Below are 18,607 nucleotides of genomic sequence, written 5' to 3' on the forward strand. Positions count from 1 at the left end.
TGATCTTCTTGTTCCCTGACAATGGGTTTGCTCTGTGATTGGTCAGAAGAAGAGGAAGGGCGTACACAGCAGCTGCATAACTCTGCAGTCTCAGAATCTAAGACCAGGGGGTCCATCGTCACAGCGCTGGAAGCATTGTCAGATTTATGCTCCTGGCACAAAAAAGTAAACTGTAAGTTAAAGGGATAAGTCCATGAGGTAGCATGCATTTTATTTAATTTAACCCCTACTAATCCAGCACATTTTACAAGATAGGTGAACTCCTGCAGTTTTGCTTTAATAAGTGTCAGAAACATATCCCAACATGTAGGCCTTTTGCAAACAGTGATGAATGACTGATGAATGAGCGTCAGACATTCCTGACAGAAAAAATGCGAGGATGGGCTGTATATCACTTGTGCGTAATTCAGAGTATGGACACACAAGCAGGAAGCATGGTATTTTTGTGTATTTGAAAGTATACACACAAAAAAACTGACTGGCAACTCAGATGTCTTTCTTTTTTTTTTCTTCTACTGATCAGTATGCAGTGTGCAGGCACATTGAAAACAATGGGCTGCATTTTAGATCATTAAAAAAAATGTTGTGTAGCACTGCCCCTTGGGACAAGCTGGAATATATTATGGGTCCTGCGCTCAATAGATCCAACCCTAAGCAAACTCAATCCCTCTGGCACAACTGGTAATGAATAGCAAATACCCTGCCAAGAAATTTGCTGACACAGGGTTAAATGAAACAAGAACAATTTTATGGAGAATGAATTGCAGTGTAGAGGGGTGGGGTTCCCCTTTCAACTTCAAAACTTACTTTTCTTCTTTTATGCAATGCAGTAAATTTGGTCTGCCACTAGAGGGCTTCACAGCCAAAAATCTCCGGATGGCAGAGTCGCACTTTAAGTAGAATACAACTGATATCAAACAAATAAACTTACTTATGCTCTATCAATGAAATGTATTACCCACACCGGTGTATGATTCTGCTTCTGAGGGGCGTTAGCCAAAAATCACCTCAGAGTCAGAACAGAATGCAATAAAGAGGTACCTCTAATAAAGCTACTAAGCCAGATTCCCCACTTCAGTCCTTGTAACGGTGGAGCTCTAGTTGGTGCACGTTTAGTCCTTACAATGAAGTAAATAGCAGCTGAAGGCTTCTTTGGAGTTTCAGCTGGTGTGGGTTACATCAGATTTCACTAGGTTTCTGGGCTGAGAGGGTCCAATCTCAGTGTCTAGAGCAACACAAAGCACCCCAAGACCAGGGGCAGTCGCAGGATGCAATCTCCCAGTATGTGTCAGTCCCCGGGGCAGACAGTCTCAATTACACTGGTGGTGAGGGGCAAAGCAGGCAGGAGGATCTGTGGCTTGCACAGGGCCCCGGATGGGTGAGATCCCAGCAGTGGGGTGCGGATGTCCCTGTCTATATGCAAAGTGTAAATGATGTGTCCTACTCTCTCCAGGGGACAGCTCACCAGACTCTGAACACACAGCAGGGTCCCTCTATCCGCGCTGAGTGCTGTAGTGCCTCCTCCTCTGCTTGGACAGGCTCCACATGTCCCTGTCTTTTCTCCAGCCTCGTGTCTCTCTGTTCTCCCCTTCACTTCCTGCTTCCCTCCCCCTCCCAGCGTTCTTTGCTGTGTAGTGGATGAGTCATGAACTTGGCAGAATGCTCAGGTTTTACAAATAGGAGAGAGAGAGAAAAGACTGACTGCTGAACATGTGATTCCTTCTGAATCCTCTTGTACAAGGAGCCTGCTACACACTCCCCCCACCAGAGAAGCTTTGGTCCTCCAAAGACAGCAGTAAAAGCAACCTGTTACATGCTTTTTATATACACGCGGAGAAAAAGCAAAGTTAGTACACACAGGAAATTAAATTATTCACACTTACATAAGAATCTGGCAGAGAAACCTCCCACCATGTAGCAGAGTGAGGGTTGTCCTGCCCATAGGCCACACTAATGGGAATGGCCCAACCAGATGTGCCAGGGGGTGAGTTGGGGCTGTTCTCTACCAAAACTGCTGTAGGAGAACCAGGCGTCACGAGATTCCTTTGAGAAGCATGTACTACTTCCTCAGAGTTTTCACCCAACACATCATATGTCAGTCTCTTTGGGGGTTGAATAACTCTACGCTCTCTCTGTTCTCTGGGCTCTAGCAATGGTTCTGACACTACTGACTCATCAACCCTCGCTTCTTGCTCGACGCTCCCTGTCTCTCCCAGTTCAGCTCCCTCATCATCTTCTCCCTCATCAACAATGGACCACCAGTCTTCAGGTTCTTGCAAGTCTTCAGGCACAAATTCAGGAGCCTCTGGCCTAAGAGGAACTACGTCAGTCACTCCAGTGGAAGAAGGAATGGTGGGTTCGGAAATGTCAGATGGCCACAGCAAATCTGTCCCTACCTCCTCACTGTCACTGTCCTCTTCATCTGCAGGAGGTGGTGTGGGTTGTGACCTGGTCACAGGTCTAGTCCTCTGAGAAGTTGAGGGGGTAGACTGTGGATCAGATTGTGATGGTAGACGGACTGCATCTGACAAAGGCAAAAGGTGGTTGCGGTGCCAGGTTTTGAGTGGGCCAACACCCTTTTCCGGTCGAATCTGGTAAACTGGCAATCCAGGCAATTGTTTGCAGATGACATAGGGCTCTGATCGCCACCTATCCGCCAACTTGTGTTTTCCAGGGATACCCAGATTTCTCAGTAAGACTCTGTCTCCAGATTGTAAGTCCTGTACTCGCACTCTGAGATCAAAGTTCTCTTTGTTTCTCTGTCCCCTGGCGTCTGAGGTGGCTTGAGCCTTCTCATAAGCAATCTTCAGGCTTTTCCTTAGGCGGTCCACATATCCTCTATGGGAAGCTGCAGAGGTATGATCTACAGAGGTTCCAAAAGCCAAGTCTACTGGCAGTTGGGCTTACCGGCCGAACATCAGCCGGTAAGGAGAGTATCCTGTAGCATCGTTGGCAGTGCTATTGTAGGCATGTACGATGGCTGCTACATGCTTACTCCAGTGTTGCTTTTGCACTGAAGTCAAAGTCCCGAGCATATTCAGGAGGGTAGGATTGAATCTCTCTGGCTGAGGATCTCCCTGAGGATGGTATGGAGTAGTCCTTGACTTTTGGATGCCTAATAGACTCAAGAGTCTCTTGATGAGATTGCTCTCGAAATCTCTCCCTTGGTCTGAGTGGATACGTTGTGGTAGTCCGTAATGCACAAAGAACCTTTCTACTAAAATCTTTGCCACAGTTGATGCTAACTGATCTCTAGCAGGAAAAGCCTGGGCATACCTGGTAAAATGGTCAGTCACTACCAGGATATTTCCCTGTCCACTCTGATCCGACTCCAGGCACAGGAAGTCAATGCACACCAACTCCATGGGTCCCTGACTTTGAAGGTGGCCCATTGGGGCAGCTCGTTGAGGCAGAGTCTTCCTCTGAATACATCGGATGCAGGAGTGACAGTAACTTTCAACTTCTGTCCGCATGCAGGGCCAGTAGAAGCGGTCTCTTACCAAACAAAAGGTTCTTTCTGGTCCCAGATGGCCATGGTCATCATGGAGAGCGGCCAGCACCGTTTCTCTGTGTTTTGCGGGCAAAAATAGCTGCCATTTCTTTTCAGGATCATCAGAGGGGCCCCTTCGGTAGACCACTCCGTGGCGTAACTGTAGCCGATCCCACTCACGATGTAGCCGCCGGGCCTCCCTTGACGATGTAAGAAGCAAATCAGGGCTTTTGCTTTCTAAAGCCTTCAATACTAGGCCGCAGAGGGGGTCTTCCAACTGATCTCTTCGCAGATCCTTCCTGGAAAGCTTGGGCAGGCCTTCACCCCCAACCTGGGTGACATTGCAATAACACTTGGGAACGCCAGATGCCGAAATCCGAATGTCTTCTGCCCTGGACCCACCTCTTGTTCGTTGTTCCACTCCTTGGCATAAGGCTCGTACCCCTTCAGAGGGCACCTGAGTCCACTCTTCTGGGGAATCCTTGGAACAGTGAGGTCTTCGGGATAAGGCATCTGCATCCCTATTCCCAATCCCTGGCCGATAACTGAGGCTGAAAGTGAACTCCGATAAGGCAGCTAACCACCTGTGGCCAGTAGCATCCAGCTTAGCTGTAGTGAGAATGTATGTGAGGGGGTTATTATCTGTTTTTATCACGAATTCTGCTCCATATAGGTAATCTCGAAGTTTGTCCACTACTGCCCACTTCAAGGCCAAGAATTCAAGCTTGTGGGTGGGGTAGTTCTTCTCAGCGGACGCCAAACCCCGGCTCACATAGGCGACAGGTCGCAAGCATCTATTCTGTTCTTGATAGAGGACTCCCCCTAACCCATCTCTACTTGCATCCACATGCAATTCATACGGCTTGGCTGGGTCTGCATAGGCCAGGATTGGGGCGGTGGTTAGACTCTTTTTCAGCCATTCAAAGGCCTCTTCACACTGGGTTGTCCATTGTCCTTGAATAGATTCCCTAGGCCTCCTGGGTCCCACTGCTGGCTTCGCAGGTCTATAAAGATCTGCATCATCATTGTCTTCTTTGTTTCTGAGCAGTTCATTGAGTGGGCGGGCTATCCGAGCAAAGCCCTGGATGAATCTGCGATAATAGGAGCAAAACCCTAGGAAAGATCTGAGCTCTGTGACATTTGTGGGCCTCGGCCATGAGGTGACAGCTTCCAGCTTCTTGGGGTCAGTGGCCACTCCATCGGCAGATACGATATGACCCAGGTAATTGACTGAGGGTTGGTAAAACTGGCACTTCTCCAAAGACAACTTCAGTCCCTCATCATGAAGTCTCTTGAGCACCTTCTCCAATCTCTCCTCATGTTCCTCCAGGGTCTTCCCGAACACAATGATGTCGTCCAAGTATACCAGTACTTCAATTAAATTCATGTCACCCACCGTCTTCTCCATCAGCCTTTGAAAGGTGGCTGGAGAGTTGCACAAACCTTGAGGCATCCGGTCAAATTCAAAGAACCCTATTGGGGTTATGAACGCGGTCTTTTCTCGGTCTTCCGGGTGCATGGGGATCTGGTAATACCCATTCTTCAGGTCCAGCACACTGAACCACTTTGCCCCTGATAGGCTTTGCAAAGCATCCTCTATCCTGGGGGTGGTATACTGGTCAGGAACAGTTCTTCGGTTTAGCGTCCGGTAGTCGATGCACAATCTTAAAGATCCGTTCTTCTTCCGGACCACCACTATCGGAGAGGCGTATGGGCTTCGGGACTCTCTGATGATGCCTGTCCTCTTCAACTCTGCCAATTGCTCACGCAGGTCTTCCAAATCTCCCAATGGAACTCGTCGAACCCTTTCCCTGAATGGGGCGTCTTCTCTAAGCCGGATCCGATGATGGGCACTCTCTGCACACCCCACATTGAACTCACTTCTGGAGAATGCAGCCCGCCACCTTAGGAGCTGATTCTTCGCTCTCTCTCTCCATTCCGGGGAAAGGGGGGTGTTCCTTGGGTAAAACGCATCAACAGGGATTTCTTTCTCTCTTCCGTCCCCTAGCTCAGTGGGCAAGATTGGGGTTGCAGGATCCACATGTCCTAACAGCACCACAGCACAACAGCTGGGATTTTCACTGGGGCAGCAGTTGGATTATGAACACTGACCGAAACCTTTTCGTGGCTCCTCCGTAGCGCTTTTGTTGACACTACCTCCGGGAGGATCTCCACTCCTGTGTTCTCTTCACAGCCACCAGCCTCAAGGACAATGAAGGGGCCTGGCTGCTTCCAGGTCAATTTGACTGATGCCTGTAAACACGCCACCTCTCCGGGTTGTAGCACCTTCTCATGTTGATCCAGGCGCCATATCTTCCCTATTCTTTCCGCTGGGGCTCTCCTCTCTTGTACCAGGCGCTGATATGCTTGCCTCAGCATGGGATGTACAGAAGTGGGTTGATCATTGGGCTCTTCGACCAATGGCGCCAACAGCCTTCTGACAAGATTGGTGTTGGTCCCTATGATTAGGGGACTCCTATTGGCCCCAGGTGGCCGGGGACAGATGATGGCTAAGGCTTCGAAAGTCTCAGCCTTCCCTGTCATGGAAGGATCAAAAGTTAGTCTGACCGATAGGTAACCATCATAGGGAAACTTCTGGGTTCCTATGCCCCAAATTTCCAGATCTTCCAGCTTCTGCAAGGGCAAATGCTTCAGATGCTTGTCGTAGAAGTCTCTGTACAGAAGGGTTACTTGGGCTCCGGTGTCCAGAAGAGCCCTGGTATAAATCCCTTCTACCTGAATCGGGACAACAGGGGAGGGTCCCACTAAATTCTCAGGGAGTGGTGAACAGGTAGCCATCTTCTTCTGTTGTGCAGTTCTTATCCTTACTCCCCTCCTGGGGGAGTTTTGGCTCGGCCTAAGCCGTGGTTGACTCCCAGGTTGGAGGTGTGCACTGACTCCCTGAGGTGAAGTGGCATTTTCCCTAGGCTGTTTGTAAGGGATGGTGGGGTCCTTCTGGATAGGACCAGATTTTCTCCTCGCCCCCCTTTTACTTGGTTGAGTGGAGCTAGCTGCGGTGGTGGGGTCCCTGGGTTGCTCCTTCACCAGGGCCCTCTGAAGTTTACTGCCGTTTTTTTGGCGCCTAGCTTCAGGCTTCCTGGGGCTCGGACAGACTCTCCTGACATGTCCGGTCCCTCCACAATTAAAGCAGGTCATTTGAATGGTGGGACTAGTTGCTTGCGTTGGGGCAACTCCTGACAGGTTTTCAGAAACTGCTCTCGTCTCTCTCGCTATACCCGATGGTCCCGCCATTAGTAAGGTCACCATCTCCATTAGTTGGGACACCTGAGTCTTAAGGAGTTCAACTTCAGGGGTGTCACCTCCCACATTGACTACCCGGACCCCTACAACAGAGTCTGACTGTCTCTCTTTGTCATCCAACATGGCTTCCTCCTCTCTCACAGTCCGGATCAAGTCTGGATAGTTCAGGAGGCCACCATCTCGCCAAGTTCGTAATAGAATGGCAATGGGGTCTAGGGGCCTGGCTCCCCGTAGGACTTGTTGCGCCCGAACCTCATCTGCTCTTTCAGGGCCTATTCCCCTTTTTAGCAGAATTTGGTATATTATCTTGTCTAGACGTCCCATGTAACTGGAGAGTTTCTCCCCTTCATTTTGGTAGGTATGCTCTAGCTGATAGATGAGGTCTGAAGCCTTTTCAGTACGCCCAAATACATCTTGTAAAATATCTAGATAGCCCTGAGCAGTGCAATCCTGTTTGCTAAGTTTTAGGTTGCGAATGGCCTCCAATGCAGGGCCCCTTAGGCTCTCCGTAATCCTCTGTTTCTTGTGGGCCTCAGGAATGTCCCATTTACTTAGTGCTTGCATGGCTTGGTCTAGCCACTCTTCAAAGCCATCCTCCTCGGTAGGTATTGGTTGCCTACCCGAGAAGAATCGGAGCTTCCGATACATCCCTGTGTATGGAGAGGGGTCTTTGCGGCATTTTAACATGAAGTCCCCCAATGCAGTGAGGAATTTTGGGCCTATGGTGGCTAGAGGTGTCTGGGACAGGGGTTCTTCCCTCTCAGGTATTGCACAACTAGGCCCGGGGGTGTTCAACTGAAGTAACTGGAGCCTTGTCCCATCCTCTATTTGGATATTGGCTCCTTGGAAACTGGCAGGGATCCCCTTCTTCCACTCTAGCAGGGCATATGCCAGGGTGGTGTCTGAGGTGGGTATCACATCTATCACCCATGTCTTCTTTCCCTCTGTGGGTAGTGCATTCACTATCTTGGTAATCAGCTCTTCGGTCCCCATTTCTCTGGGGAACTCGACCACTACACTCCGTTCTGGGCAAGCATTTTCCCTGCTGCACCACTTGGTCGCGGCTGCGACGTCCATCTTAGGAGTTGGCATAGGGCACTGCTTGAGTGGTTGTTGGGTAATTGAGCAGCAAGGATCCCGGACGAGCCCCCACATGTAGCACTGCCCCTTGGGACAAGCTGGAATATATTATGGGTCCTGCGCTCAATAGATCCAACCCTAAGCAAACTCAATCCCTCTGGCACAACTGGTATTGAATAGCAAATACCCCGCCAAGAAATTTGCTGACACAGGGTTAAATGAAACAAGAACAATTTTATGGAGAATGAAATGCAGTGTAGAGGGGTGGGGTTCCCCTTTCAACTTCAAAACTTACTTTTCTTCTTTTATGCAATGCAGTAAATTTGGTCTGCCACTAGAGGGCTTCACAGCCAAAAATCTCCGGATGGCAGAGTCGCACTTTAAGTAGAATACAACTGATATCAAACAAATAAACTTACTTATGCTTTATCAATGAAATGTATTACCCACACCGGTGTATGATTCTGCTTCTGAGGGGCGTTAGCCAACAATCACCTCAGAGTCAGAACAGAATGCAATAAAGAGGTACCTCTAATAAAGCTACTAAGCCAGATTCCCCACTTCAGTCCTTGTAACGGTGGAGCTCTAGTTGGTGCACGTTTAGTCCTTACAATGAAGTAAATAGCAGCTGAAGGCTTCTTTGGAGTTTCAGCTGGTGTGGGTTACATCAGATTTCACTAGGTTTCTGGGCTGAGAGGGTCCAACCTCAGTGTCTAGAGCAACACAAAGCACCCCAAGACCAGGGGCAGTCGCAGGATGCAATCTCCCAGTATGTGTCAGTCCCCGGGGCAGACAGTCTCAATTACACTGGTGGTGAGGGGCAAAGCAGGCAGGAGGATCTGTGGCTTGCACAGGGCCCCGGATGGGTGAGATCCCAGCAGTGGGGTGCGGATGTCCCAGTCTATATGCAAAGTGTAAATGGTGTGTCTTACTCTCTCCAGTGGGACAGCTCACCAGACTCTGAACACACAGCAGGGTCCCTCTATCCGCGCTGAGTGCTGTAGTGCCTCCTCCTCTGCTTGGACGGACTCCACATGTCCCTGTCTTTTCTCCAGCCTGGTGTCTCTCTGTTCTCCCCTTCACTTCCTGCTTCCTCCCCCTCCCAGCATTCTTTGCTGTGTAGTGGATGAGTCATGAACTTGGCAGAATGCCCAGGTTTTACAAATAGGAGAGAGAGAGAAAAGACTTACTGCTGAACATGCGATTCCTTCTGAATCCTCTTGTACAAGGAGCCTGCTACAGTTGTATGCCTGAAAACTGAGCGTTTTCAAGCAGCAGTGTGCAAGAGGCTGTATAGTCACATGGATAATCCAGCCACCATGGAATATGTCAAGGCAGATGTTGACTATTGAAAAACATCATAGGAGGTGTGAAATTTTGTGAAATTTCCCTGTTCTATTTCTTTAATTTATTTGTCATGGTGCTAGAAAGTCTGGGACATGTGGTAATCATTATAATTACATGGCAAAAGGTGTGAAAGGTTGCCAGATCACCAGGGTACAGATGTTAATATGGAATTATATGTAAATGACAGCTTGTTTTGAAGGACCACCTCTCTGATTAGGGATGGTTGTTCCAGTTACAACACAATTTGGCCATCTTTACAAGGGAAATAAAGAATGAAAACTGGGAAGTATTATTTATCAATAGTTTCTATTGGAATTTTACATATAAGTACAAAGATAACAGCTTACAAAGCCATCCACAACACTGCCCCTAGCCACATCACCAACCTCATCCACAGATACTGCCCAAATCGCCCACTCCACTCCTCCCATGATATCCTCCTCTCTAGCTCCCTCATCACCTCCTCCCACGCTCGCCTCCAGGACTTCTCCAGAGCCTCTCTCATCCTCTGGAACTCCCTACCACAGCATGTCCGATCAGCCCCCACCCTGTCTGCCTTTAGACGATCTTTGAAAACTCACTTCTTCAGGGAAGCCTACCCCACCTCCACCTAAGAACTGTACTTGAATCACCTCCGCCAGATCATCCCCCACAGCTATCACCTTTTGTATCACCTCCCCCTTCCTTTAGATTGTAAGCTCCACGAGCAGGGCCCTCCTATTCCTTCTGTACTGAAATGTATTGTAATTGTACTGTCTCCCTTATATTATAAAGCGCTGCTCAAACTGTTGGCACTGTATAAATCCTGTATAATAATAATAATCCAGTGTGTATTAGAACAATAATCTATTATCAATAACAATTTGACAGAAAATAAAAAAAAAACAGAGATATACAAATATAGGAATTCCATTGACAAATTAACGTATAGGCGTGGTGTGTCGGAGCTTAAAGAAAGCAGCAAGAGGGCATTCTACAAAAATAAGGTGTCTACACAGGTAAATGTGTTTGGTACCATCTAAGCCATGGTTGCCAAAGGGTAAATACTCGTTTATAATTACCTTTGCTGGAGACCATATAGAGCACATAAGCGCAGTGTTTGTGAACTAGAATGAGAGCATCAAACAGTAGGCGGGTGAGAGTTTTTCCAGGATCTTGTGATGCTCAATCTGGTTGCCAGAAGGATGTGGGTAACATAGTGTCTGGCATGAGAATTAATAGTTTCAGTATGTAGGTTCAGTAGTAGATCTGGATTAGAGGGGACATAGGACTGTGAAACAGTAGATATAATTTGAAAAATCGTAGACCAGAAGTTGAGTAGGAGTGGGCAATGCCAAAAGATGTGAATAATGTCCCCAAATTTCCTGCAGTTCTTCCAACAGAGAGGGGAGAATTGGTAATTGAAACTTGCTATTTTGGTGGGGGTGAGGTACCATCTAAGGGAGAGTTTTTGTGTTAATTCCCAAAGTGCTGAGCAACAAGTGGATCGGTAAATTGATTGTAGTGCTTGAGTCCATTGTTGCTCAGTGTAAGTAGTAGCGAGATCTTTCTCCTATTGGAGAAGTGGTCTGGACTTGGTAAATGATTTATTTTGATTTAGAATATTGTAGAAAAGTAAGATACCTTTGTGTTCTTTGGTAAGATAGGCAAGATAGGTAATTCCAAGTGAGTTTAGGAAGAGTGTAGAAGGGGTGGGATTGTTAAATAGACAGTGAGATATCCTAAGATATGTAAAAAGTAATTGGGGAGGTAATTGGAATTCTTGCTGAAGTGATGTGAATGATTTAATAGAGGAGCTGTTAAAAAAATCCTGAATATAGGACATGCCGCAATCTGACAGTTGCTGTATGGGAATGTGTGGGGTAAGATGTGTTAAAATGTTCAAAGGGAGTGTGGGTGTTACTACTTGTGTGGGAGAACAAGGGGTGTACATTAGTACCTTCCATGCAGAGACTGTTGTTAGAATAGGTGGGGGGAAAGTCGCTGATAGCAGAGTTACTAGGGGTATTCCCAGTACCCATGCACTGAGGTTGCCTCCTTGTATGTAAGTGGACTCTATTTGTCCCCACAATGTAGTAGTGGATGTGGTATTAAACCACTCTCTCAGTTGTGAGAGTATAGTTGCGGTATAAGAGTCGCTGAAGTTAATGTAACCAGAGCCTCCTACTGATCTGTGTTTTGTAAGAGTTACATGAGCACATTGAGGTTTTTTTTCCTGCCATATGTACGTATTTAAAGAAGTTTGTAAAGATTTGAAGTATGATCGGGGGTAGGAATAGGGAGGGATCTGAATAAATAAAGCAGCTGGGGAAGGATGGACATTTTAAAGGCGGCAAGTCTACCATCCCAGGAAAGTTCGTGTTTTTGAAGGGTTTGCAATTCCCGTTGCATTTTTGAGAGAATTGGAATGTAGTTGGCCAAAAATAGGCCATTAACTGATTTAGTTAATTGTATTCCTAAATAGGATATACTGGACTCTTCCCATACAAATGGGAATTGTAATAATGATCTTCTTATCTGCAAGATTATATAATTAGAAATGCATAAGGATAAAGAATTTCTTCAGACAGCTAAATGTCAGTAATATGTCTGTGTTAAATATGTCCAACATGCCATTTTAATACACAGTCAAGGCTTTAATGATGATAAATACATTAAATACAGTTGAGGACTTGTCACTTAGTATCCATGACAGGCTGACAACCAGCACTTATTTATACTGGAATCAGCTCAGTTATGTGTTACAAGGTCTCTCATTTAGGAGCAAAATGAGCAATAGACGTAGTAAAAGCCTGTACTGTAATTTCTTGTGTCCAAATGTCCAGTTGATTAGCTGGCACTCTAATAGTCTAAGACTGACTATACATGATTTGGTTTTTTTCGATCTGCAACTGGGCTGATTGAGAAAAAAAACTAACGGTTTCCCCCATCTACATAAGCGAGGTGGATGGAGGAATCCTCTCCACTGTGCTATTGTATTCTGACAGTGGGGACTCCTCTGCTGTCAGAATGGATTGATCTGTGCTAGAACCAACTGACTGCTGCCTCTGATCGTATGACAATTTTCCAACACTCCCGTTTGATAAGAGTCTATTGTTAGATGGACTTCTGTTGACTGGGAACAGCCACAGATTGATTGAAATTTGGCCAGTCCCTGCTGAACCAGCTGAATTTATATGCATCTATGGCCAACTTTAGTTTATTCACTAATGAGTCACTGAGCAAGAGCAAGCACCTAGCCAGTGAAAGTATAGTGAGAGTAGGATGTTTGATGTGAATACTTGTTCTTGGTCTATGACTAAAATTGGCCATAGATGATGAGATTTTCCTTCCTGCAACCACAGGTCAGAGTTGGTGGGGTAATCCCTCTCATGGAGCTATTTTGTTCTCCCAGCTGGGGGAGGGGGGGGGGGAGCCATTCCCTGCCAAGAGAACACAATGATTATTACTAGGAGCTATAGCTGCTGGCAATAATATCATGACAAATTTGACAGGCTGGTTGTACCCAAATCTTATAACAATCAATTTGGATACAATCAGTTTGCCCATCGATGGTTTGAATATTGGAGAGTCCAGCTGGCATAGATTTGAACCATCTATAGCCAGCTTAAGAAATAATTAGTCAGTAGATTACTGTGCTAAGTCCTAAAGTTGTGTTTCTCTTGTCTTTTTGTGTTGTATGTGTGCCTAGATATCTACCGCACTAACCTGCAGCATTTCTTTCCCTCAGCTTCACAACAGGTTTTGGAGCTCCCGTGGTTTGTCATGATTTCCTTTTCAATGTGTGAAAATGAAATTCTCCAGGTATCTGCAAAAAAATACGTAAAAATCTGCATCATGGTGAGTTAAATGGGTTTAGAGCATGACTTTAGGTTTTCCTGCATCTGCAATGAGCTATCCAGAAGCACATGGTATTTTATCTCTGCATTTATTTGTAAACATTTAATGCCCAAAGCCTGGCCACTCACTATTACATACAGTTGTTATGAAGCCTGCCATTCTGTCATGGAAGTGTATTAGTTCCCTGGCTATCATAAAGCTTTGACTTTGACACTTATAAAATTCTTCAGAATGCATATTTTGTAAATAAGTGTCAGAATTCCTTATCTCTATATCTGTTTTGTTTGGTTTGTTATTCAATATAATTAAAATGAGACACAGCCAGGCAACTAACATTTTCAAAAGCATCATTTGTGCTTATCTGATGACATGATAGAAATTAAAATACTGACAGTTTGAAATGAGTTACAATGAGTTCAGTGAATTATCAATAACATCACTCAGCAGTTGTTGAATAATTAACTCTTTAACTCCCTACAGAAATCATGCAACCAATGTGTGTATACTGTAAAAAACAACAAATTAACTTGTGAGCCACTGAGGTATATTTAAAAATGTGAGTATTAGATCACTGGTAAAAAATGCCCACTCTCATATGATGTACGTTTATCAACAAAATATTTAAATAATTACCGCGCTCCAATACCCTCAAGGAATTCAATCTAAAAGTGCATAGTGCTTATAAAGTGAGTGAATACAATCAAAAAGTGCACAGTGCTTATAATTAAAATAAGAAATGTATATAAAGGTGATTGAAAATAAATAAATAAAAAAAATGTATAAAAAAAACAAAAAAAAATATCAAATTTATCATCCTATCAAATCATTAATTGTGAAATCTCCATATAAATGTGCCAATATGTCATTTATGAATCACCAGAAAAATAAAAATAAAAAATGCAATGAGAAATACAAAAGGTTTACTTTAAAAAAGCAACAATAGTGTCTCAAATATAACTGTGTAGATGAGTGTCCAGCCAAAACAAATATACTCTCCTTTGATATGCAGATAAGATCTTTGTAGGAATGTTGTAAGCCTGTGTGGCTGCAGGGCTGTGAGGGAAACTCCCTCCTCTTACGCGTATCGCTACAGGGATTGCATAGCTTTGTCAGGGGGATGATGTGTCCCGGACGAAGCTACGCAATCCCTGTAGCGATACGCGTTGGGGAGGGGCAGTGACGTCACCACTCAATCTATCTTCTATACAGGTACTGAAGGTGCGTGGATACACACCCTCTGATCTTCTTGCATTGTAAACTGCGCATTTCTTTCACACTTACCAGCGCTAATGAATTATATGAAATTATATGAAATGAGGAAACAGAGGTTTAAGGAGAGGATAAGAGGAGGGAGTTTCCCTCACAGCCCTGCAGCCACACAGGCTTACAACATTCCTACAAAGATCTTATCTGCATATCAAAGGAGAGTATATTTGTTTTGGCTGGACACTCATCTACACAGTTATATTTGGGACACTATTGTTGCTTTTTTAAAGTAAACCTTTTGTATTTCTCATTACATTTTTTATTTTTATTTTTCTGGTGATTCATAAATGACATATTGGCACATTTATATGGAGATTTCACAATTAATGATTTGATAGGATGATAAATTTGATAATTTTTTTTTGTTTTTTTTATACATTTTTTTATTTATTTTCTATCACCTTTATATACATTTCTTATTTTAATTATAAGCACTGTGCACTTTTTGATTGTATTCACTCACTTTATAAGCACTGTGCACTTTTAGATTGAATTCCTTGAGGGTATTGGAGTGCGGTAATTATTTAAATACAATGTGTATACTGTATTATGTATAAACAGCATTATTTAATAAGCCAGTGCAAAGACAAATGATGACGTATCATGTGGTGAAGCCCATAAAGACCAAAAAGATTTCATGTTCCTATTATTCACACACCTATTACATTAGGCCATTATTTCACTCTGAAAAGTTTACAAACAACTGATTGTAATGTGGACAAGGCTCTCACAATGAGAGTGAATAATCTTTTTACACTGTGAAAGAAGAGTTTTAAAATGTCTCTATTCCTATAGGGGGACAAGTGTGTTTGGGGGGGTTGCTATATTCACATGAAACTTATTTAATCAGAAGCAATTAGGCCATGTTCATTCACAGAAAAAGTCCGGGGACCCTTTCACCCACATGTGCACAGCACTAGTTGGCAGAAGTGTTTAACCCATGTTAATAGCCTGTGGAAATGACACTGTAAGCAGCTTCTTAGACAAGTCTAGCCAATTTCTGATATACAGCTTCAAATCTGTAGGGAAAGGATTGATTTACAAAACGTGAAATCCACAAACTACAGAGATCTCAATGGGGACATCTTTTCTGATGACAACTAACAAAGGGTGGATTTATACAATGTTAATATGATCTTCTCATACTTTAAATAAATGGTGTATGCATACAGGTTAAGGCTAGGTTCACACTGCAACTTGTTCCAATTTTCAGTCCCATTTTGTTGGGTGCCATCAGTGCTTTTTTTATGTGTTGGAGCGTTTTTTCAGCTACACAGTGAACGATGGCTGCTGACCCACACAAAAAACTTCACTGACACTTGACTGCTCCCATCATTTGCCGGGGTGAGGTCACCCAGTGACGTCATTGACCATATATGAACATGTCCATATTAGATCAATGACATCACAGGGTGATCCCCCCCCCCCCGTTTAATCCATGACCAAATATAGATATGTCCATATATGATTAATGACATCACTGGATGACCCCTGTCCCTTTAGGCGGTGTGTCATTCGGCATGAGACAAGTGACTGGAGCGGTCGGGTGTCAGAGGTTATTATTTGGTGCTGGTTGGCAGCCATCGCTCATCATGATTGACATGGACCTACTGTACATCACTGGACAACATTATTGATGATAGATGTACACAGGGTGGCATTTGTTTTTTTTTAAATAAAGGACTTTCAAACATTTGGGTGTGTTTATTTCTAGGGCGGATTTTTTTTTACTCATTCACATGGGGAGGACTGGGATCTGGGGGCCCCCTTATTGTTAAAGGGGGCTTCCAGATTCCATTAAGCCTCTGCTGCAGACCCCCACAACCACTGGGCCAGAGTTGTGGGGAAGAGGTCTTTGTCCTTATCAACATGGGGACAAGGTGATTTGCCAGAGCAAAGTACCCACCCCCATGTTGATGTTATGTGACCTAGTATGGTTTGGGGGGGAAAGAGGTGTACACTCACCCCTCTCATCCTTTCCTGACCTTCCAGGCTGACCGGGCTGATCTGGATTGTTTGCCTGAACGTTATACCTTTGTTCTTTGCTTCCAGGCTGCATGCTTGAATAAAGGACTGTATGGATTTTGAGGGGGATCTCACCCCATCTTGTTTTTTTTTTTGCGTGGATCCCACCTTAAAATCCATACTTGAAGGGCCTGATTTCAGTGGGGTAATCCGCATACCGTTTATTTTTTTATTTTTAATGATAGGGCACACAAAATCATGCTACATTACACCAAAGTAGCACCTGTATCTTCCCCAAAATCACATAGCAGTTTTGTTGCATTGATGTGAGCAGGCACCACTGAAATTAATGCGATTTCCACTGTGTGCGACCCAAGTCACATCTTAAATCACATTAGAGTGAACCATGCGCAAAATATGTTGTAAGATGTTGAGGACTCATATTTACTGGTCAATGGATGTAAATCATTTTATGCAGACTAGACAGCTACTGTATATGCATGCACTTTCCTTCCCATACTCCTTTGCAGTGCCTTGAAGGTGTTGGAAGAGCAATATCTTGATGATAGTCTGGGAAGAGCTTAGAATCTGTCAAAAAGAGCTTGAGTCTGCCTAAGGAAACAGTTGGCAAGGATTAATGACAAATAAAAGCAGTGAAAAAAAAAAATATAAAACACAATAGCTAAGTGAAAATATGACACAAAATATAAGCACATGATGATATCTTTGTGTACTTTACTCAATCAATTATCATTATGTTGTTCACATGGCGATCTCATTGAGAACTTTGCACTTCATCACAATTTTCATTTTTCAGTTGGTGGACTTATGTCAAATGATTTACATATTTGTGTATATTTATTGAAGTGTTATATTTTGTGTCATATTTTCACTTTGCTATTGTGTTTTATACTTTTTTTTGCGCTGCTTTTATTTGTCATTGTTTCATGAGGTGATTATTGCATTATTCACCATTAAGATAGCTGCATGCTTACACATTTTATGTGCTTATTTATTTATTTAGGTGAGTGATTTACTGTGCACTTTTTTAGGTGTTAAGTTTTATATATTTTTACATCACATTTGCGCGGTGAATAAACGGTTTATAAATTAGTTGGCAAGGATTGCCAGTTCACAGTGCTGGCCCCAGAAGCTACCACTGTGATTGACAAGATGATAATATTTATTAAATACAAACAAAAAAGTGGGGGTGCCACCTCCAATACAATCCCACAAATAAGGAGAAGCTGCCTTTAAATGTGAAAAACCACTATAATCATAAATGTAAATAAGGAAATGGCGGTTATCGGCATTCCTCTCCTCACGAGCTGTCACGCTGATACGTGACGTCTGACGCACTCACGCGGAAACCGGAAGTGCAGTCGCGGCCATTTTGAGAGTGGGAACATGTGTTTTCCCTCACCAGGATAACACTATAGCTGCTCTAACTGCTGGAGTGAATTTCCACTTGCTGATTTCTTCAAATTTTAATGTAAGATTCTAAATAAAATGTTTTATACCTTTGATACATATACCTTTGACAAAAAATGGAAAGTGCAGCGCTATAGAAGAAAAAACAAATAAACAAATAAATTGTCCTTTTAAAGTGATAAACAGTAAATGTCCGATGTAGCCGTATCAAATGAAATGAGTGGTCCAGAGAAAAACTTCAAACAGCTCTCATGTCATCCAATATCCCAATACGAAAGGAATAGATAGATTGCCCACTTACCAGAAGCGCAATCTTAAAGCGCATGTAAAGGTCATATGTAGCTGGGGTCCTGTATGGATACTGCCTGGAGATACACTGATGGCTCCTCACTGGTATGGGGGTACCGGTCTGGTCAGATCACATAGCTCCTCAGATCCACACACAGAAGCCTGAAATGCTGGGGCTCTTGTTGCACTCTTATGACTGTGGCCTGTGTCTGGTCTGTTTCTCAAACACAGACCAGACACAGGCCACAGTCATAATAAGAGTGCAACAAGAGCCCCAGCATTTCAGGCATCTGTGTGTGGATCTGAAGAGCTATGTGATCTGACCAGACCGGTACCCCCATACCAGTGAGGAGCCATCAGTGTATCTCCAGGCAGTATCCATACAGGACCCCGGCTACATGCGCTTTAAGATTGCGCTTCTGGTAAGTGGGCAATCTATCTATTCCTTTCGTATTGGGATATTGGATGACATCAGAGCTGTTAGAAGTTTTTCTCTGGACCACTCATTTCATTTGATACGGCTACATCGGATATTTACTGTTTATCACTTTAAAAGGACAATTTATTTGTTTATTTGTTTTTCTTCTATAGCGCTGCACTTTCCATTTTTTGTCAAATTTATATAGAAAGGTTTTGTGG

The 18,607-nt window shown here is 44.1% G+C and overlaps 1 protein-coding gene across 1 annotated transcript in view; it reads right to left on the reverse strand.

Moving 5' to 3' along the window:
• LOC149459297 (cyclic GMP-AMP synthase-like) overlaps positions 1 to 18,607 on the reverse strand; it is an 88,996-nt gene that overhangs the window by 13,437 nt on the left and 56,952 nt on the right. The window contains exon 4 of the mRNA XM_089681380.1: positions 12,887 to 12,986. Within this exon, the coding sequence (XP_089537506.1) occupies positions 12,887 to 12,986 (100 nt within the window). The remainder of the gene's footprint in view (positions 1 to 12,886; positions 12,987 to 18,607) is intronic.

This window comes from Staurois parvus, unplaced genomic scaffold (genome assembly GCF_062004578.1).
Source record: "Staurois parvus isolate SC_StPar_1 unplaced genomic scaffold, SC_StPar_1.0 ptg000264l, whole genome shotgun sequence".
NCBI classification, from domain to species: Eukaryota; Metazoa; Chordata; class Amphibia; order Anura; family Ranidae; genus Staurois; species Staurois parvus.